Source organism: Engraulis encrasicolus, chromosome 6 (genome assembly GCF_034702125.1).
Source record: "Engraulis encrasicolus isolate BLACKSEA-1 chromosome 6, IST_EnEncr_1.0, whole genome shotgun sequence".
NCBI classification, from domain to species: domain Eukaryota; kingdom Metazoa; phylum Chordata; class Actinopteri; order Clupeiformes; family Engraulidae; genus Engraulis; species Engraulis encrasicolus.
The window spans coordinates 18,507,391-18,530,670 of NC_085862.1; the positions used below are offsets into that span (position 1 = coordinate 18,507,391).

The 23,280-nt window shown below is 44.5% G+C and overlaps 1 protein-coding gene across 1 annotated transcript in view; it reads left to right on the forward strand.

The window, feature by feature from the left end:
• crb1 (crumbs cell polarity complex component 1) overlaps nucleotides 1-20,966 on the forward strand; it is a 59,708-nt gene extending 38,742 nt beyond the window's left edge. The window contains exons 9-17 of the mRNA XM_063200394.1: nucleotides 1,289-1,454; nucleotides 3,202-3,423; nucleotides 3,925-4,163; nucleotides 4,344-4,586; nucleotides 4,653-4,924; nucleotides 7,123-7,167; nucleotides 8,895-9,020; nucleotides 10,562-10,688; nucleotides 20,704-20,966. Of these exons, the coding sequence (XP_063056464.1) occupies nucleotides 1,289-1,454; nucleotides 3,202-3,423; nucleotides 3,925-4,163; nucleotides 4,344-4,586; nucleotides 4,653-4,924; nucleotides 7,123-7,167; nucleotides 8,895-9,020; nucleotides 10,562-10,688; nucleotides 20,704-20,913 (1,650 nt within the window). The 3' untranslated portion in view covers nucleotides 20,914-20,966. The remainder of the gene's footprint in view (nucleotides 1-1,288; nucleotides 1,455-3,201; nucleotides 3,424-3,924; nucleotides 4,164-4,343; nucleotides 4,587-4,652; nucleotides 4,925-7,122; nucleotides 7,168-8,894; nucleotides 9,021-10,561; nucleotides 10,689-20,703) is intronic.
• The last annotated feature ends 2,314 nt before the right edge of the window (nucleotides 20,967-23,280 follow it).

Sequence of the window (23,280 nt, forward strand, 5' to 3'; positions counted from 1 at the left end):
GGCTACATGAGTAGCGTGAGTGAGCGAGTTGTTCACTGCTGGTTGGCACTGCAGTACATGACTGGCGTGAGTGAGCGCCTCACTGTTGGTTGGCAAGGTTAGCCATCTCACCTCACCTCACCATCGCCATCACCTAGCAACGGGCCGCTGACTCTCACCTGATCTGGGTTGCTGTGGGCAACAGGTGATCTCGGAACAGCTTAGGCAGATTAACCCCGCTCCGCTCCGGCCGCATTACCCATCATGCTGTGCGGGGATCAGACCTGACGGCCTGCACCCAGTCATCCCCATAGGTCAGGAGATGAGAGCGTATGTGACCCAGTTATTATACCAATTACATTGTTTTTAGTAGTAGACGTCAGGTGGTAGGCACCCACAGCTAATGCCCATAAATTAATTCGTAATTGGTAAATAATGTACAGGCATGAACATGCTCCTTAAATGATCCATAAAAAAACAGAACAAAAACCATTTAATCCATACAATAGTGACATCATCTGTGGTTGTACCGCACTGACATCTGCTACATCAACAATGTCATTGACCCACCTATGTGCTGCGTATAAAATACACTTCAGTGACTGTGATCGCCATAGTGATCGCCTGTTATCGCCTCATAGGTCAGCGGGCAGAGCAGTAATAGTGGACGGTAGATGGAGGCATATTTGACCTAGTTATGGTCTCAATATAGTAGGTACTTGTATATATAAAATGCACTTCAGTGCCTGAGATATGACCAGCATTCCGGCTATGTGCATGTTGACACCCTTTTCTTGAATTACAAATCCTGAATAAGCACATCATGTGCAAAGAAAGCAAGATGGCGGCAGATCAACCTGATTATACTGTTGTGCTCTATTCCTATACTTTACTTTCTATGATCAGGATATTAAGGATATGAAGTATTCCAGGAGTGAGTTCCTCAGCAACATCCTGCTAATTGGTTAGCAACATGCTAGGTGGAGTGATAAAAAGGGCACCACCATAATCATGGAAATATATCTTATCATTCTGAATACAGAAGATTCTCTCTGCACGTGTGAAACTTGATTCCTACCCGACCCCTCAAGACCAACCCATGCCACCCAACCCAGGCGGCATGTCTTTCTTATGTATATGTACGGTGTATGTGTGTGTGTCAGTGTGTGTCAGTGTGTGTCCGTGTGTGTGTGTCCGTGTGTGTGTGTCCTCCAGAACAACCCGTGTTAGAATGGATTTCTTATGTATGTGTGTGTGTGTGTCAGACCAACCCGTGTCAGAATGTATTTCTTATGTGTATGTGTTCCAGAACAACCCATGTCAGAATGGGGGGATGTGCTTCTCTGCGTGGGATGACTTCCTGTGTACCTGCCCCGCCCACACGGAGGGCCAACACTGCGAGCAGGTCAGGTGGTGCGAGCTCTCCCCCTGCCCCCCCGACACACTCTGCCAACTCGTCACCCACGGATATGAGTGTGAGTACACACACAAGCGAGCGCAGGCTCACACACACACACACACACTGCTGCCTTGACAACCATGGATACGAGTGTGAGACACACACACGCACACAAACACCTCTTCAATCACTGAGTGTGAGTACACACACATGTACACACTCGGGGTCACCTCATGTCACACGGGGCTCAACGAGTTCGCAGGCATTTAGCTTCTGACCTAATTAGTCAGCAACCAGGCCATTTGGTGTGTGTGTGTGTGTGTGTGTGTGTGTGTGTGTGTGTGTGTGTGTGTGTGTGTGTGTGTGTGTGTGTGTGTGTGTGTGTGTGTGTGTGTGTGTGTGTGTGTGTGTGTGTGTGTGTGTGTGTGTGTTGTCTGCTGGTGAGATATTAGTCAGCATCCATAATCCTGCGAGATGACTCAATAAACACACACACACACACACACACACACACACACACACACACACACACACACACACACACACACACACACACACACACACACACACACACACACACACACACACACACACACACACAAACACACAAACACACAGACACATACACATACACTCCAGCCTGTTGATTACAAGTCAGACCGTGTTTTGCAGGAGCTGATGAGGAGTAAGGATTTGCCCCCGAGATCCTTTAGAATTGTACTTGAACATACTACTGTTTCTGTAGAGCTCTGTGTAAAAAAAAATCCCGCAAAGTCCTTACCATAGTCATCAGGGCTTGACATTAACTTTTTCAATCACCGGTCACTGTGGCTAGTGGTTTATCCGAGTCACTAGCCATTCAGGTATTCCACTAGCCATAGATTTTATATTGTTTTTTTTTCTCTTTATCATGATAGCGTATGTCTAACCGGATGTTAAGGCAAGATAAGTGTAAAGCTTTCTACATGGAAGAATATCAAGCAAACAGAAACTGAGTTATTAAGATTTTTCTTGAACTTAAACACAAACCATTGATACACAAGAGTCAAACAACAGAATAGAGGCTACTATGATACATATGTCATACCAAGGAATAAGCTTCCAGCCAAATTGGCTAGTGACACTGAAAGTATTACTAGCCACAGCCAAGTTTTACCAGCATTTGGCCGGTTTTCTGGTGCTAGTGTCAAGCCCTGATAGTCATCAATATCATAGTGAGAACTGAACATTTTGGCAAAATTCCAATTACCGGTACATGTACTGTACTGTATGTGATGGTACTCCTCAAAGGTAATCCATAGTTGGAATTCCCCTGCTACTATTCTTGTCTACTGACGCTAGCTTTGCCTGGTGTGCACTATGTCTACTGACGCAAGCTTTGTCTAGTGTGCAATATGTTAATGACTAGTCTTGGTTGGTGTGGCAGCAGGGGTTGGCTATCGGTCAGATTATCTCTCTTCTAATTAAGTATGATTTGCAGGCCTCCATCTGTTCTGCTGTCACTGATTAGACATATACAGATGCACACACAATATACATGTAGGTCTAATGATAGATCTAATAAAACCCCTTATAAGATCTACAAATGTTGCACAAAAAAACAAATAATGCTTTTTAGGTCTACATGTGACAAACAACAACGAAATAACAACCCTTTTTAGGTCTACAAATGTGTTGATTGGGTGTAAAAGGAAAGTATTCTTTTGGTGATTTTTTTGGCTTAGACTGGAGGTCCGACTTCAGAGATTTATGAATAGGGCATGTAGTGTAATGTATTGTAATGTAGTGTAATATAATCTAATGTATCCCTTGTCTGTCTGCAGGTATGGCCACCATGATGTTTGAGGGCAACTCGACCCTGCTCTACCGGGCCAGTGAGGGCATGTCCACCAGCCTGACCAGCATCTCCTTCCGCCTGCGCACCAGCCAGCGCAACGCCGCCATCTTGCACGCCCAGAGCGGACAGCAGTTCGCCACCGTGTGGCTGCAGGACGGATATCTGGTGCTGCAGCTGCTCAGCGGAGACCAGCACTCTTCATCACCATCCTCAGCACCATCACCAGAACCATCGCCGTCATCAACATCATCATCATCAGTGGAGTTGAGCACATCATCTCCGGAGCTGTTATCACTGAGTACGTCATCCTCATCATCCTCATCACCTGAGTCATCATCATCATCATCGTCAGTGGAGATGAGCACATCATTTCCAGAGCTGAGTACATCAGTATCACCATCATCATCATCGTTGTCGCCGGAATCTTCATCACCATCACTGGAGTCCTCATCACCATCATCTCCGTCATCATCTCCATCATCATCATCTCCATCACCACCATCATCATCTCCACCACCACCATCATCACCAGCATCATCATCCTCCTCCTCCTCACCATCATCACCACCATCATCATCCTCCTCCTCCTCCTCCTCACAACCTTTACCACCATCATCATCCTCTTCCTCCTCCTCACCATCATTACCATCATTACCACGATCACCATTGGCCCAGCTGTCCTCCGCCCCTCCCCCTCCCCCTTCGCGTGCCCCCCTGACGCTCCGCAGCTCGGTGGCCGTGAGCGACGGCTGGTGGCACCGCGCCGAGTTCCTGATGACGGCCCCCTGGGCTGACTCCTCCCCCTGGACGCTCGTATTGGACGACAGGGAGGAGCTCACCAGCACCTCGGGAGGGGCGGAGTCCGGCAGCCTGGACTTCATCAGGGGAGGGAGACGAGGGGGAGGAAGAGGAGGAAGAATAAAACGAGGAGGAAGAAGAGGAGATGGAGCTAGAGGAAGGGGAGGAGGAGGAGGAGGAGAGGGAGGCAGAGGAGGAGGAGGAGGAGGAGGAGAGGGAGGCAGAGGAGGAGGAGGAGAGGGAGGAAGAGGAAGGGGGGGAGGAGGTGGAGGAGGAGGAGAGGGAGGAGGTGGAGGAGGAGGAGAGGGAGGCCGAGGAGTGTTGGTGCAGCTGGGGGGTCTGGGTTTGGCTCAGGGGGGGTCAGCAGGTCTGGTGGGCTGCCTGAGCTCTGTGGAGCTGGGCGGTCTCCCTCTGCCCTTCTTCGCCCCCACCCAGCTCACCTTGCCGCGGCAACAGCCTGAGCGCTTCGACCTGGCGTCTGTGACGGGCTCTGCCCCGTCCGTGGGTTGCCGCGGCGACGCCGTGTGCCGGCCGGACACGTGCCTGAGCGGCGGGCGATGTCGGGACCTAGCGGCGGAGCGGGAGCAGAAGGGGGAGAAGGAGCCGGAAAGGGGCGATTTGGGGTTGGGGATGGGGGAGGGCTACGTGTGCGAGTGCCCCCACGGCTGGGTCGGCCAGCGCTGCGAGGTCCTGGAGGACACCTGCCTCTCCTCACCCTGTCTCCACGGCAACTGCAGCGTGGAGGGGCGTGCGTACAGGTGTGCGTGCCAGGTGGGCTACTCGGGGCAGCGCTGCGACTACCAGGTGGACGTCTGCGACGAGCACCTGTGTGCCCACGGCGCCACCTGCCTGCACGGAGTCAACAGCTACGGTTGCCTCTGCCCCGACAACTACACCGGGCAGTACTGCAGGTACACACACGCGCATACACACAGACTCAGACGCGCACATAAACACAGACTCAGACGCACACACACGCACGCACGCACGCACGCACACACGCACGCACACACGCACGCACACACACACACACACGCACACACACACACACGCACATAGGCCTGGGTATTGATTGACAATTTTCGGTTCCGGTTCCATTTCCGGTTCCGGTACCAGAACGGTTCCATTTTCGGAAATATAGCCACGCTTTCGACGGCATGTTTTTGTTTCTCAATAGTAGCCTACAATCAGATGGTTGAAAATCAGCTGTCTTATCAATCGTTTAAATGAGGTTCGAAACGGGAAGAGGAGGAGCGTGGTCAGTTTGTGACACTTGTGATTGGCTGAAATGGCCGCGTGCTTAAACACACATTTGATGGCTCTGACAGTCAGACTTCAGGAACCGAAACGTGGAACCGACAGACAAGGCACGTTTCAATACCAAGTAGAACCTTAGCTTTTAATTCGGTTCCATCAAAGAATTGAATTTCGGTACCCAGTCCTACACGCACACACACACACATACAGACACACATACAGACACACACGTGTGGGCATGTTAAATGCATGAACTCAGCAGTTCGGACCAATAAAGGGGCTGGCTGACTTCAAATGCGTAACTCACGCCATTTGGCTCGAGAACCATTAATGACGAAAGCGGCAGACCATTCATACTCACTCGCGTCTCGCGCCCCATTTGGCTCCTATTTTCGGAAGTGCGCCCTCTGCTGTTCATGAGAGAAACGGCAGAATCTGTCGGGTGTCGAGCAAGTTAAAAAAACAGATAGCCTAGCACAACATGCTGTAGAACTATAGTGCGTGTTGTAGGACTACAATAAAACATAGATTTTTGTTGTAGCCTACATTGCCAGATCATTCCAAGAACATGTGAGAGCATTGTTCTGGCTGCAGAGCTTTGCAAATCAAAACGACGTCATTTTGGGTCACATGACGGCGCACTCTAAACACAGTTTACTTAAGTACGGCACGGCTTCTCTGGGGACCACTTAATATATTATTTTAATGAAAATACAATAGATATGCAAATATACAGCTTAAGGTATTTGTTTGTGTGTGTGTGTGCGCGTGTGCGTGTGTGTGTGTGTGTGTGTGTGTGTGTGTGTGTGTGTGTGTGTGTGTATAATGCAACTTATTTTGAGAATGATTAATAATGCAGTACAATGTGTGTGTGTGTGTGTGTGTGTGTGTGTGTGTGTGTGTGTGTGTGTGTGTGTGTGTGTGTGTGTGTGTGTGTGTGTGTGTGTGAGAGAGAGAGAGACTAAATGGAGTTTCATGCTAGTATAGATATGAATTTATTGAAATATTGTGTATATTACATATTTGATATGATATTAATCTGCAGGAAGATGATTAACTAGTGTAGTTATGAATTTATTGAAATAAAATTTTGGAAATGTTAAGTGGAAATGTTACATTGGAAAATGTAAGAATGTGGGTGGATAAGGATATTATGCAAGTTGGCTTTTTGTGTTTATACATTAATCAATAAAGCCAAAAACTAGCATGTCACTTTAGTATTCCTTTAATGTTCAACTTTCAATATGAACCTAGAACTATCTTGTTTACATCTTCATGTACTCTCCATTCACTCCAAAACCTTAACCAATCTTTGCCAAAAAAGGGTCCAACTGAGATACTGCCAATAATTCCCTTATAGATGATCCTCGGCAACTCCACCACCACCTTGTTGACATATGAAGCAGCAAAAAGGCGCTGAAACTGAATTAAGCAAATTATTTGATAACTTTAGAGATGGATTTCAGGTTGGGGTTCAATAGGAAATCAATGACCTTGAAGAACAACTCAATTTCCATGTTAGTTAATTCTCCATCTGATTCGGACTCAGCCCATCCTTTTTACCCCCCAAACGTGCAATTATGAAAATGTGATATTATGCAAGCGTGCATAACAACCTTGTCCACCTACTTTTTAACATTTTCCACTTAAATTTGGTAATATTAATCGTAGCTCTTCAAAATTCAGTAAGTAATTGTATATTCATGCTTGGATTTCGCCATAAAAGGTAGAAAACAACAGTTATTATTTGAAATGATGATATGATATTTAATATATACCGTACAGCTATATATTTAATTCTATTTTATAATTGATATAATATAATATTCTATTTCATTTCTTTCCTCCACAGTAAGAGGATTGAGGACCCTCCATGGTATATCGACATCAGGAAAGAGTGAGTGATTCATTTTCTTTCTTTCTTTTTTGAATTGTTTAAGCCCTTTGTTCAGAGCGTGTTGACCCCGGCACCACCTAGCAGCAGTGGTCCGTCTGTACTTCGACTGTGTTAACGCACCAGAAAACAGTCCTTCCTGTTGATTTGCACCGCATGTGAATATACAGGACACACAAAGTGATTGGAAAAAAATATATAGAGTAACTTCATCCCCTTTGGACGAAACCTTTCGATGGCGACGGCAGACTGCAGCTACCACGCTACACTAAGCTACGATCAGTGCTTATGGAGTCGTACAATGGCCACGTTTACATGACGTTTTTTATTATTTATTTTATTATAGTTCCGTCAAGGTTACATTGGACTTTCCTTCTGAATTGTCAAGTGTTTACATGATGTTTTTAAAGCGGAATTCAGTCTCATGTAAACGAGGCCATTGGCTGGGTCACTTGGAAAACGCCTCCACCCATTTACTAAAGTCTCAGGACTGTGGTGAGACACTCAGTTTGACCTGGTGGTGGCATATCCCTTTAAGGCTCTTGGTAATGTCATAGCAATGTTATCATAGCAATGTTGTCATGACGTAGTGGACTTAATAGGCCCCTCGACAGTCCCGTCTGCATGAAGAGGCTACCTGCTTTTAGTAGCTATAATATGTAAATGAAAATGAATGTGTATTATACGATAGCAACTAGAAAAAATTTAATTCACAGTATTATTTAGGCGTATGGTTTCATAACTTTGATTATGAAAAGTGCTTTGTTGTAGTGGGTAGAGCTAGTCCTAATATATTTTGAATATGTGTATAAGTTGTGCTTTGTGAGTGCTAAAATATTCTGTCTAAAGTAAAGCCCCTGGCGATTGGCATTGACATGCTAATATCATGATCCCCATCACCACCTAATCCTTATCCTCAAGAGACGCCTGGATGTGTGTGTGTGTGTGTGTGTGTGTGTGTGTGTGTGTGTGTGTGTGTGTGTGTGTGTGTGTGTGTGTGTGTGTGTGTGTGTGTGTGTGTGTGTGTGTGTGTGTGTGTGTGTGTGTGTGTGTGTGCTCACGGTGCCTGCTGCTGTGTGTGTGTATGTGTGCATGGTGCCTGCTGCTGTGTGTGTGTGTGTGTGTGTGTGCGTGTGTGTGTGTGTGTGTGTGTGTGTGTGTGTGTGTGTGTGTGTGTGTGTGTGTGTGTGTGTGTGTGTGTGTGCGATGGGGTTGTCCCCAGGGAAGCCTGTGGCTGCTTAGTCATCTGTCCTGATTTGACCTCTTGACACCCCCCCCCCCACCATCTTTCCCCATCCTCATCCAACTAATCCAACACTCAGCATACCTTGACCTTACCTTTTGCCAAATATCTGTCTTCTTCTTCTTAATCAACCTGTTTTATTTATTTTGTTGAAATCGTTGTTGATACTGTTGAGCTGCATGTTTTGTATGAATTGTGCTATATGAATAGTTATATTATTTATAGCGTCATAATGCACACCGTTGCACCAGTGAAATGCTGTTATATTCACTGAAAAGTTAACTACTGTAGTGCTACACTACTATGACATAACACAGGGCCTTTAGTAATGCAGTATAGGCTACGACTTGCCATTCCAGTAACAGCAAATTCATATAATGACGTTTCTCAATGAATTAAGTTATTGTCTTCTTCCACTGGTGTGTGTGTGTATCTGTATGTGTGTGTGTGTGTGTGTGTGTGTGTGTGTGTGTGTGTGTGTGTGCAGGTTTCGTCCTCGTCTGCCGGTCTCCGTCTGTGGGGATGAGGAGCGTAACTACACCTGTTTCAACGGGGGCAACTGCTCTGAGGAGTACCTCTACTGTGAATGCACCAGCGGATTCACTGGACACCGGTGAGGAGGGGTGTGCGTGTGTGTGCATGTGCATGTGTGTGTATGTGTGTGTGCATGTGTGCATCTGTGTGTGTGTGTGTGTGTGTGTGTGTGTGTGTGTGTGTGTGTGTGTGTGTGTGTGTGCGCGCGCGTGTGTTTGCACATGTAGTATACTGTATGTGCATGCATGCATGTTATTCATGTCTGTTTGTGTGGCTGTGTGTACACGTGTGTGTATGTATGGAGTGCATGTGTTATTCATGTGAGTTTGTATGTCATATGCACCTCCTGCTCATTTCTGTGTGTGTGTGTGTGTGTGTGTGTGTGTGTGTGTGTGTGTGTGTGTGTGTGTGTGTGCGTGTGTGTGTGTGTGTGTGTGCATCGTGTGCTCTCCTTGCTCCCGTGTGTGTGTGTGTGTCCGCCTGTTGTGTCATGTCATATGTGGCTCCTGCCTCTCTGTTTGCCCCCAGCACAGCACATGTTTTATTCAGACCATGGGGGGCCAAAATAATAAGCATGTTAGCGCTACATCCCCCCCTAACCCCCCACTGCCCTGTTATGCCCTGCCCAGCCCTGTCCTTGTGTGCGTCTGTGTGTGTGCGTGTCTGTGTGTGTGTGCATGCTATTCACCCATGTCAGTCCATTGTGTACATGTCACTCCGGGGGTGATTGTGTGTCTGTGTGTGTGTGTGTGTGTGTGTGTGTGTGTGTGTGTGTGTGCTCTTCTTTGTGGCAGAGAGCAGGCTGCTTGCTGGTGTGTGTGTGTGTGTGTGTGTGTGTGTGTGTGTGTGTGTGTGTGTGTGTGTGTGTGTGTGTGTGTGTGTGTGTGTGTGTGTTCTAGTGTCCCTGTCATCATGTGCTGTCCACGCCTCATTCGGAAAACACCCCTGACACACACACACACACCTCTGACACAGCTACATCATCCTCTCATCCCTAGGGACACAAATGCGTGCACACGCACGCACGCACGCACGCACTTACGCACTTACGCACGCACGCACGCACTTACGCACTTACGCACGCACGCACGCACACACACACACATACACACACACAAAGATATGCTGCCACAGGAGTTTCAGCAGAGTGGTCAGGTACATAGCACAGGAGAATCATATCACAAATGACACTAATTTGTGTGTTTGTGTGTGTGCCCATGTGCATATGTGTGTATGTGTGTGTGTGTGTTAATGTAGGCCTACATGTCTGATAATTCTTGTGTGTGTATGACTACGTGTGTGTGTGTGTGTGTGTGTGTGTGCGTATGTGTGTGCGTATGTGTGTGTGTCGTGTGCGCGCACACATTTGAATGTACATGCGTGTGTGTGTGTGTGCGCACGTGCATAAGAATATACATTTGTACATGGGCGTGTGTGTGTGTGTGCATGCGTGTCTGAATGTACTGTACATTTGTGTGTGTGTGCCCGTACCGCATGAACGCATCTCCCTACAGGTGTGAGCAGGTCGTTGAGTATGATATTACATATTCTATTGTGTTTGTGTGCGCGCGTGTGTGTGTGTTTGTGTGTGTGCGTGTGTGCGTGTGTCTCCCTCCACAGGTGTGAGATCGAGGTGGACGAGTGCGCCTCGAACCCGTGCCTGAACGGCGGCTACTGCCGCAACATGGTCGGCCGCTTCCAGTGTGTGTGCGAGATGACGTTCGGCGGCGAGATCTGCGAGATCGACGTAAGCGACATTTACTTCTTTGTGGCCGTGCTGCTCTGGCAGAACCTCTTCCAGCTGCTGTCCTACCTCATACTGCGACTGGACGACGATGAACCAGAGGTGGACTGGGGACAGAGGGACGGATGAGGACGCGTGTGTGTGTGTGTGTGTGTGTGTGTGTGTGTGTGTGTGTGTGTGTGTCTGTGTGTCTGTGTGAGTGTATGTGTGTGTGAGTGTGTCTGTGTGTGTGTCTGTGCAGAACCTCTTCCAGTTTGATCACATACCTCAAGAGGGTGTCACACTTCCCACCAACGTAATAATTTCTGTGTATTATCTGTGTATTACGTTGGCAGGAGGCAAGAATTATTATGTTCGCAGGAAATTATAACCTTGGTCGGGCCATTACGTTTGAAATGCACACTTATTTATTACGTTGGCAGGGTTATTACGTTGGTGGGAAGTTATTACGTCGGTGGATGGATGAGGAGAGAGCCCGCGTGTGAGAGAGAGAGTGTGCATTGTACGTGTGCGAGCCTACCTCATACTGGTTTCCCATTCCTGTGACGGGCAAAGCATTACCTCTTAGTAGTAGTAAGAGTAGTAAGAGTAGTAGTAGTAGCAGTAGTAGTAGTAGTAGTAGTGTGTGTGTGTGTGTGTGTGTGTGTGTGTGTGTGTATGTGTGTGTGTGTATGTGTGTGTAGGAGGCATCAGTGGCAAAGGCAATTATGGTTAGTTGGATAAGGCGTCCTGAGCGGCTGACCTTCTGTGCAGGTGGCTGCACTAGGGAGCATTAGGCTAACGGACACATGAGTAGTGGTGCACTGGCCTGGAACTAGAGGTGCTCCGATCACCATTTTTTGGCCCGATCACCGATACCGATCACCAAAAATCTTTATCTGCCGATCACCGATCATTGCCGATCACAGAAATTATTTCCTATTTTTTAATAGCCTATTAATTATCCTTATTGAATATTTCTGCCCATAAACCAATCAATCTTAATTTGCACATGTCGCTTTCACAATGTAGGCCTATTATTAGGCTATTACTATTATGATTATTATTATTATTGTTATTATTATTATTATTATTATTATTATTATTATTATTAGGCTATTATTATTATTATTATTATCTTTCAGCTCTTTCAGACTAGTGTTGGTAATATAGCCTACAAGTAAGTCTACAGTAGGCCTATTAATCAATTTATAAGTTATTGCATATAATTACTAAACTATTTAAGATTGAATTGAAACTGAAACATTACATCAATTTATAAGTTATTGCATATAATTACTTAACTATTTGAGATTGAATTGAAGCTCAGACACCTGGATCTCAGTCTCTCGTCTTCTGCATACGAGAAAAAACCCTGTCGCTTTAAATGAGCAGCCTCGTGAGGAGAGCCCCTCCCCTCTCTGTCACTCACTGTCCACAGCTGCAGTGCTCCGCGACCGTTCTGCTCTCTCCCTCTCACTTCTGTCGCCGTTTGGCGTTTCAGCGACTATCAAACTAATCGACTGACTGTCAATTACAACTTTGAAAACAATAACGTTGGCATGCTTGTGCGGACAACGTGAACTTGTCGCGTGCTGACCGAGGCAACTACACAGGTTATAACGTAAAATGGCTAACGGGCGAGAAGTAGTCTATCGCAAATTACATTGTGACTGAAACACTTGAGATTCTACATACACAAAACAAGAAAAAAAACTTCACTTGAAAGAACAGGCAACACGCACAACACAGCATGTCTGCGAGGAAAGCTCTTTCTCTGTAACACTGTCATAGAATGTAGAATTCCCTGCACAGACTCATTGAGTTTCACCGTCCATTCTCCCTAGTTGCTGTTTGGTGTTGCAGCGACTACAAAACTAAGGACCTGGCTGTCCATTAGGCTACAACTTTAAAAACAATACAGTTGATGATTGTTTTGGAAACGTTTAGTTGTTGCGTGCTGACAGGCTGTAACTCAAAATAGTGAACATGGCGACACTGACACGTCATTCACAAATTACAAGCGTCATGTAAACTGCGCATGGATCGGAAAATCAGATCATTGTTGATGCAGATATGATTATAAATGGTGAAAATGAAGGAGGGAATTCCAAAAAGTTAAAGACAAGTAAAGATGCCTTATTTTGGTGCAGCAGCTGTGCAGAGCCAGCACCTAGGCTACATGCAGGCAGCGCCAGGTGTAAAGGCGAAATGGTTGCGTGAGGAATTTAATATCTCTGGATCGGTTTTTTGATCGGCATGTTTTTCCGATCACCGATCAGGCTATTTTTGGCCATTATCGGCCGAGCATGATCGGCTGCCGAGCAATCGGAGCACCTCTACCTGTAACTAACTGGCACACTGACACACGCTGGCAGGCCTGAGCTCAATGACCACATGCTTAGGTCTATCACCACCAGCAGAAGAGCACACACACACACACACACACACACACACACACACACACACACACACACACACACACACACACACACACACACACACACACACACACACACACACACACACACACACACACACACACACAGTCGCCAGTATTCAATGACTGCATCCTTAAGTCTATCACCACCACCAGTATTCAATGAAAGTGTGTTTGTGCTCACTATCACCAACATACAGTAAATTGCAATTTGTGTTTAAATAGACACTATCATTGTAATTGGTGAAATATTGTGTTGTAATTGGTGAAATCACCTGTTCTAAATGCACAAGCTGAAGGAATCCATGGCAGCTGTATTTAAAGCAACGTGTAATGGTAATATCTGATTATAAAGACATAATCTTACTCACGGCTCCCGAGTGGAAGAATAAGCCAAGCAAAGACTCAAAAATACTGAGACAAATAAAACATCCTCAAATGCACTTTAAAAGGAATGTAAAATTCACCAGAGTGCAAAACGGCTATTGTGACTTGATGCTAAGGGCACCATTTACTTCCAGTGATTGTGCTAAGCTACTGTATGCTAATCATTTCAATCTAAGTACTGAACACACTAAGAAGAAAATCATATGCGCATTCATGTTTAATACTTAGAAATACTGCAAATACATAATATGTACATCGACCAATATTTTAATAAAAAAACGAATGATTGACTGATAGATCAAATGAATGAAAGAAAGAAAGAATGAATGAACGAATGATTGTATGAAGGAATTAATTAATTAATTCATTAATTCATTAATTAATTAATTAATTGATTGATTGATTGATTGATTCATTCATTCATTAATTAATTCATTAATTAATGGTCAAATTGGACCGCAGGACCATATGAGTCTAGCACTTTCAATTACTATAGACAGAGGGGGTGGGGTGGCAGGTCTAGACCAGTGGTTCTCAACCTTTCTGGAGCACTGTAGTCTAGGGGGTGTGGTGGGGGGACTTCAGTAAGTGGTCAATAACATTTTAGTAGGCCTAGTAGTACATGTCAGGGTGGTGCAACCACAGCTACTTCCACTATTGTATGGATTTTTTTTGTTTTTTGTTTAGTTTTACTTGATTATCTAAGAATCATATTCATTGTCGTACATTACCAAATACTAATTAATTTATGGGCATTAGCTGTGGTTATGTGGTCTGAGGCCAAAAAAAGGTAATTGACCCAAAGATCAGTCCAGTATTATACAGGTAGAGATTTCAGAGATATTGAAAAGCTCTGGATCATGTCACACACAGTACACCATGCCAGTAGAAGCTAACCAATAGTCACCTTCTAATAAATAGTCAGCTTACAGTCTGCAACTGTCATTTAAAAAAACACAGGACACCTCATTCTTCACCTCATTCTGGGGCCCCTCCCTCAGAAAATGTTGTATTTTTTAGATGCAATTTCCTGAATTTTAACCAAATTGTGTCCGGTTTCAGCACAATACAGAACCACACTTTTGTTTCAAAATACGGGGCGATTTTGTGTGGTTTCAGCCAAGAATCTGGCCTATAGTCGTGTAGTTTGAGCCGGGCTTTCGTACATACTGTCACATCATCATGTTGCGACTCTTTTATGGACACATTGTGTGACTTTATACGGGGCGATTCCGTATTTCAAGGGACGTTTGGCAACCCTATAAGAGCCTAACGCATAGCAATCTGTTAGTAGTGCAGTAGTAGGCTACCTTGTTACAAAGCTACAAAGCCAGAGTGGAACATTGTACAAGGCAGGATGTTTTGTTTGGGCTTTTTTTAATTGTGCCTTTTGTGTTCATTCTGTGTGAGTGATCCAGCATGGTAGCTAATGAGCTGATCTCTTCCAACTGCTGTACTGTAGGCCTACAGTTTGTACTATACTGTACTGGACTGGACTGCACCTATTGTCAAAGGGAATCCTCCTGTCCTCAGAGTATACTTGAACACGGACACTTGTACTTGTCCTACTGTTGAATTGCCACACTGAGAATACAGGCCTCAATAGCTTTCTGTCACACTTCTGTAAACACTAGATACCAGACTCATGTTGAAGATTAGCACTGTGGCGTGATGTGGAGGGAAGCAGAATGCTAGCATGGAAACACTTGCATAACAAACGAACAAGCACAACAAATGGTAGCATGGGGAAATAATGTTTAAGCAAGGAGAAAAGGAACACAAAAAGAGGGAAGATATTTCTACTTTTGACTTTTTAGTGTATTTTGTACTCCTTTCGATCATCTTCGTGTCTTTGTGTGTGAATTATATTTATGTACAGTAGTTTTGAATGACCAGGTTTTCAATGTTCCCCAAGCCCATGATTTCTGTCTGTGTACACAGTAGCCTATAAGATCATTGACAAATGCATGTTCTTCCTGTTCATCAAGTCATTCATCTTAAGCCAGGCTCAAACTACACAACTTTAGAATCATGTCCGATTTTGGGTCACGCCACACACATTAAGATAATCACAACTGTCTTGTCCCTGCTCGTAAACAGATGCAATGCCAGACGTTCTATTCCGACTCATAAATATCAAACCCTGTTTGATATGTACAATTTGCGATCTACGACTCTTTGGCAAAACTTCTATCTTAGAATGTCGCAGACGACAAGGAAATTGTGCCCAAAAATCGCTAGTGATGGTTCTGGGGGATAACGTTTCACCAATTGTCATAAGGGTGTGGTTTCAGCCAAGAATCGAGTCTATAGTCGTGTAGTTTGAGCCGGGCTTTCGTACATACTGTCACATCGTCATGTTGTGATTCTTTTATGGACACGATTTTATCGCATGCTGTTTACTTCTTACGTCTCCACCTATCCTAGTGTCACCACCTATCCTTATCTCATGCTGTTTATTTCACTTATCCTAGAGTCACCACCTTTTCCTTTGTTTCGGTGTGTTTCTGTAGTTCTTTGTGTCTTTTTTTCACTGTATCTGTTTGTCTGTCTGTCTATCATTGTTTGAATGTAAGAGTGTGTATCGATGGGGGGCAGCATGTCTTTTGTCTTACACATCATACTCTTTGTGAGTGTCTGTCTATGTCTTCAAATAAACACCATCTCTCATCCTCTCTCATCTTTGATCTGTTGTTTGTCAGTTTCAGTGTGTCTCGCGCATTCATGCACACACATACACACGTGCACACACACACTAGCGCAGAAAAAGAGAAACACTGTATGTGTGTGAGTGTCTGTAACTCGGTGTGTGTGTGTGTGTGTGTGTGTGTGTGTGTGTGTGTGTGTGTGTGTGTGTGTGTGTGTGTGTGTGTGTGTGTGTGTGTGTGTGTGTGTGTGTGTGTGTGTGTGTGTGTGTGTGTAACTGTGTGTGTGTGTGTGTGTGTGTCTGTAACTCTGTGTGTGTGTGTGTGTGTGTGTGTGTGTGTGTGTGTGTGTGTGTGTGTGTGTGTGTGTGTGTGTGTGTGTGTGTGTGTGTATGTGTGTGTGTCTAACTGTGTGTGTCTGTGTGTCTGTAACTCTGTGTGTGTGTGTGTGTGTGTGTGTGTGTGTGTGTGTGTGTGTGTGTGTGTGTGTGTGTGTGTGTGTGTGTGTGTGTTTCACCTTGCCATCCAGCACATCACTCACTCTGGTATGGCGTCTCAGCTCAGCTGTTGTCTGGCGTTGCACTCAGCTGTCACACACACACACACACACACACACACACACACACACACACACACACACACACACACACACACACACACACACACACACACACACACACATACACACACACACACAAACACACACACACACACACACGCACACACACACACACACACAGAGCTGTTGTCTGGCATTGCGCTCGGCTGTCAGGCCCATCAGAGGGGAAGGAAAGGGTCCCGCTGAGCCCTACACACACACACACACACACACACACACACACACACACACACACACACACACACACACACACACACACACACACACACACACACACACACACACACACACACACACACACACACAGTAACCTGTGTGCTCCAGCAGTGATGGAAGGGAGAGAGGACAGGTCTAGTAGACATAATACACTGTAATTCCATATCTATAGACATACACTGTAATTCCATATCTATAGACATACACTGTAATTAGATATCTATAGGAGGTGGAAGAGATACAGAACAATTATAAGAATGTTAAATCATCTTTACTTTATTTAATGCTTCTCAGTTAAAATTACAAGTGTCCATCCTCTGTTCAGCACTACAATAAAGCACATTAAGCGTAATATGCGCAACAAATGTTAAATTGATCAATTGTAGATGTTAGGCTACATGCTTATGTTAAAGTAAAGAAAGCTCCCGCACACTGTTCACATTTGCATGGTTTAATGCAACGTTTCGGTCTACTGACCTTCTGCAAGCAATTCAAACCACCATTCAAAGGCTACATGCTTGTGACCATGAAATACTTAGGGCAGAGTAGCCACACATCCTACAGCAGACAGAGACACACACTCTAGATGACCCTTCCCTTCCACTCACACATGCATGCATGCAGGACCACTGACAGCTTTTGCTGGGCCCAGGACAAAGTCATCTGAAAGGACCCCCCCCCCCCCCCCAATACATGCAATGTAATGAAGACCCCCTGTCTTCCTGGGCCCTGGACAACTGACACCTCCCCCCCCCCGCCCTGTCGGCTTCCCTGCACGCATACACACGCACACACACAGAGGCGCTGGTGGTGACCTGGGAGTGTGATTGATTGAGGGCTGGCTGATCTCCCCTGTCTCCCGCTGGCTGAGGCGACTCCAAAGATAGGCCTTGTCCTCACACACACACACAACACACACACACACACACACACACACACACACAACACACACACACACACACTCTCTGAAGATAGGCTTTTGTCCTCCCGGGTCTCATCGACTAATCCCAGATAACAAGATCTCCCTCTGCTTGCACGTACGCACGCACACACACACACACACACACACACACACACACACACACACACACACACACACACACACACACACACACACACACACACACACACACACACACACACACACCACTTTGCACACACGCACGCACGCACCACTCTGCAGTACACACACACACACACACACACACACACACACACACACACACACACACACACACACACACACACACACACACTAGGACCTAGAGTTGAAATAGTTGTGTTCAAGTGGGCCCCAAAGTGTGAATAGGTTGGGAACTCCCGTTGTAGTGTAAAGCCATATAGTCTCCCTCACATAATCACCTTAAGTGTGTATACACCGCATTCCACATTATTACGCAACTGACATTTTTCGCTGTTTCCCCAAATAATCAATACAAATGACAGTCGTCATAATTTTCAAGTCATCAGCCATTAGAGTACAATTAAAACGTTTTTGAATGAACCTTCCAATGATAACAGTATTTTTTTAAATAATAAAAAAACTTAAAATGCTCTGTTCAACATTATTACGCAAAATAGTTTTGTAGTGTTCAAATACAAATTTCTTTCTTTGTTTCCCATTTACATCAAAACAGTTGGAATTTGGTACCTTCTAAATTACATTTCAATGTTCAATACTTGATGATAAACTCTTTGTCTTAGTAACTGGAATGCTGCATTTAACATTGAAGTCAATGACTGGGGCATTGCATGGGAGTTATGGAAGCCCAGATATCCTTGATGCTTTGCTCTCAGCTGTTTTTGTTTGTTTGGTCTGGTGACCCACACTTCACTCTTCAATATACCCGTAGATTTCCATGCCACGTTTAGGTGCTTTGGTGGTATCGACATTTTAACTCACCAGACATAAAACCCCATTGAAAATGAATGGGATGTTATGTCTGGTGAGTTAGAATGTCATCATCTCCAAAGCACCTAAACGTGGCATGGAAATCTACGGGTATATTGAAGAGTGAAGTGTGGGTCACCCGACCAAACAAACAAAAACAGCTGAGAGCAAAGCATCAAGGATATCTGGGCTTCCAGAACTCCCATGCAATGCCCTGCCATTGACTTCAATGTTAAATGCAGCATTCCAGTTACAGCTTATAACAAAGTTTTGAACATTGAAATGTATTGAAGGTACCAAATGCCAACTGTTTTGATGTAGATGGGAAAAAAAGAAAGAAATTTGGATTACAACACTACAAAACTGTTTTGTGTAATTAATTGGAACAGAGCATTTTGGGCATTTTAAGTTTTTTATTATTTAAAAAAATACCGTTATCATTGGAAAATTCATTCAAAAACGTTTAAATTGTACTCTAATGGCTGATGACTTGAAAAATATGACGACTGTAATTTGTATTGATTATTTGGGAAAACTGCAAAAAATGTCATTTGCGTAATAATGTGGAATGCAGTGTATTCATACTGCCCTTTTTCTCTCAAACACCTTCACTGTATAGTCATTTTGTCTTGTCTGTCTCTCAAACACCTTCATTGCCTTGTATAGCCATATTCTCTCCCTCATAAAAATCCCTTTAATTGATCAGTCCTCTTGTCACACAAACACACCCTTTAATTCATTAGTCGTATCGTTAAACAAACACATCTTTCAATTGTATTAGTGATATTGTCACACACCCTTTAATTCATTAGTCATACTGTCAACCAAACACATCTTTTAATTGGTTAGTCATATTGTCACACCCTTCAATTGGTCACACAATCACACGGATGAGAGAAGTGGGTCACCTGGGCAGGTAAGGTGTGTTACATGGGTGACAGATTAGCTGCGGGTCAGAGCATCTGGAATGTTCCAGTCATGACATCACACATTGTCGCATTGGTCTGACTCCAGCCACGTGTAGATCTGGGAGAGAGAGAGAGAGAGAGAGAGAGAGAGAGAGAGAGAGAGAGAGAGAGAGAGAGAGAGCAGAAGTCTAGTTTCCTATTCTCTCAGAACACTGAGAGAATCACATCATCACATCATGATTGTCATTGTATTGATAAAGGGCCCATTTCTCAAGCAAGTAGTAGAGTACAGTAGAGTAGAGTAGAGTAGAGCAGACTCCCTTCATTGATCCCTGGGGGGAATTAAGTAGCACATGCGTAACGTTACTAATGTCAATGTCACACTGAACTAACGAAGAGATTTATTGATGACCATATGATAGGATTATTGACCACTACCACACTACTGCACATAGGCGTGCAGAGATATAGGGACGAGTTGTTGCTCCCCTTTACCCTACTACTAAACAAAATATGCCCGTTTGAAAGCCTTTTTTTGGCAGATTCTCTTTTTTACAATGTTGGAATGCTTGATGATAAAAGTATGTGATAATAATGCCCAAATAATATGCTTATCTTAAATTAGCAGGATAATATTAATAGCTATTATTTTCATCATATTACCAACTAATAACTATTATCATTTATAATATAATATAATATAATATAATATAATATAATATAATATAATATAATATAATATAATTAGGTATTTTTAGGGCATTTTAATCACCTGACCCGAGAACAGAGAAAAGTTTTTTTTTCCCACATGGATTTTGAGTAATGTACATTCAGAACATTGTAAATTCTCACTATTAGAAAACATCTCTCTTTTGCCTCACAGGCTGCCGTCCACTGATCGTGTATCTGGTGTGTGTGTGTGATCCCTACCAGGTGAGTGTCTCGTCGGACCTGCTGCTGCCGGCTTGCCTGGTTGCCATGGCGATGCTGGCGGGGTTGGCGGGTACCCTGGCAGGGCTGGTGGTAGGACTTAAACGCCGGGCCACACGCGGAACATACAGCCCCAGCCGGCAGGAGAAGGAGGGATCACGCGTAGAGCTGTGGAACATCGTACAGCCACCTCCTACAGAGAGACTCATCTGATGGGGGGTGGGGGGTCTGGGGAGAGGTCATGGTGATGGAGAGGAGAGGGGTGGGGTGGGGACCAAACATCATACCAGCAGAGGAGACAGGAGAAGGAGGGCTCACATGCTGTGGATCATCGTACAGCCACCTCCAACAGAGACTCAAATGATAGATTGTTCATAATAACTGGTGTCTAATGTGTCCATCCTTTTCATGATTTCCTACCCCAACCCTGGTCCATGATTATATGGTGTCTGGCTCAAGGGAATTGGGAAGGCAAGAGGAGGTGAGCTGACATTTCAGTCCACAGTCTGGAACACATATTGCCTTCAAAGTCTCAAAATGTCCTTTGGATTTTCTGTATATTGCCATGAAAAAATCTGCTCAATATGAGATGACTACTGTCTGTGAATTCATGAATGAACCCAAGGAAACAAAAATATTTGAACAAGTTGTAGACTAAAAAAATACTCTACGTCTACAAGATAGCCCATTTAACCTTTTAAATCTTGAACAGCAGCCATGTGTCTTTTTTCTCTGTTGTGGCCTTCCAAGTCTCTGTGTTTCCTCTTTACTCAATAAGGTTATGGAGGCCTTCTTGCTGACGCTTTACTACTCTTCTGTTATTTATTACTCCACACGCGGGTACCTTGTATGCGACTTCATCCTCAAAGGCAGCTGTAGTGATGATTTTATGATGTGTGTACTTGTTTTTGCACCGTTTAAGCTTTTTAGAAAATTGACCAGACAGTTGCTCCTCTGTATGTCTCTACAGTGTATGTGTGTATCCATAACTGTCAGTACAGTATATGTTGTCAACTGTTGTGAACAGTCTTGCCCACATACTGTAATGTAGTGTGAATGATTTATAACATACTACTTTTAATTCCGATAGTTTAGTTAGACTGCATCACCAACATGGCCACAAAAAGCACTGAATAGTAAAAAACTGATAGCAGGAGACTTCTGAATTTGCGCCACTGGTCTTCAGTGACATTAACCATGTGAAGTAGCTGTGGGGTAGAAGTCCCTTACAATTACATCACGGCAGTCTGAATGAGGCAATTCCACTTGCTACCTGTAGGGCGACGGAACATGAAAACTGCTCAGTCTTGCTTTAAAGGGGCACTAGGCAGGCTTTCCAAGTTAATAAATTACCTTCCCGAGTCAATGATGCTTACTTAAATGAGTCATTAATTATCTCTGATAACCGCTTCTGTGGTCCGCTGTCAGAAATTGCCATTTGTAACTTCTGGTTGACAAACCTGATCTTATCTCTTGGGGGAAAAAGAAAATCATGTGAAAATTTAACTTTACGTACCACAGAACAGTAGACATAATCACATTTGTAACGACTGTTGGTACTATAAGGTATGAAAGCAATTCAAACTCCGAGGGGATGATTTTTAGATTTCCATGCAGGCATGTTGAGCGGGCACCATGCGAACGGCCCAGGGCAGCTTTTAACACTACTCCGAAGACCCCGTCATGAGAGGGGCTGGCAGAAAAAGGGGCCAACTATTCTCCCAGGACCTCCAGCTTCATGATAATAGCACGTTGCCCACATCGCCACCATGCTAAATTTATGCCTGGTATTCTCCTGCTGGATGGAGAATAGATGAGCACAACACACTAGACTTAATCATGCTGTAGTTACCAGTATAGATGTGATTAAGTCATGGATGCCCAAACAAAGTTTACTTCCTCTGATCCGGTTAGACCACACATGCACGCACACACAAACACGCACAGACACACACACCACTACCTCTACATGCCTTGCTGATGTAGGTGACCTACTCCCATTTTCATTGTGGTGCAGAAGTTTGTGCTTTCATCTCAAAGTGTGTTGCAGTCATGTTTTTTTCCTGCACTATCCATTAGGTTTATTAAGCATTAAGGGTCTAATGTGTAACATTGGCATTGTGCAAAATCATGATAAATTCGCAACACCTACTGTATTAGGGGAAGGGCATCTATGAATAGCTCATCGTGGCCTCTTCAACTCGATCAATTGTTTTTGCTTGACCTCACATGAAAATTGTCTCGTTCTTGATTCTGTGCACTGTGACTCCATGAAGCATTCTGGTTAGAAGTTATGTCCATGCCACTGTGTATGGGAACTGTGTGTGTCATTGTGGAAACGGTTTCTCTGTTGTGCAGGTCTTTGCAAGTCATGTTAGATATGTGTCCACGCTGGTTTCATTATTACATTACATTACATTGGGGCAGCTGTGGCCTAGTGGTTAGAGAGTTGGTCTTTCAATCTGGAGGTTGCAGGTTCGTATCCCCCCTGACCTCTCCCCACATCTCCATCCATGTCTGAAGTGCCCTTGAGCAAGGCACCTAACCCCACATTGCTCCAGGGAATGTAACCAATACCCT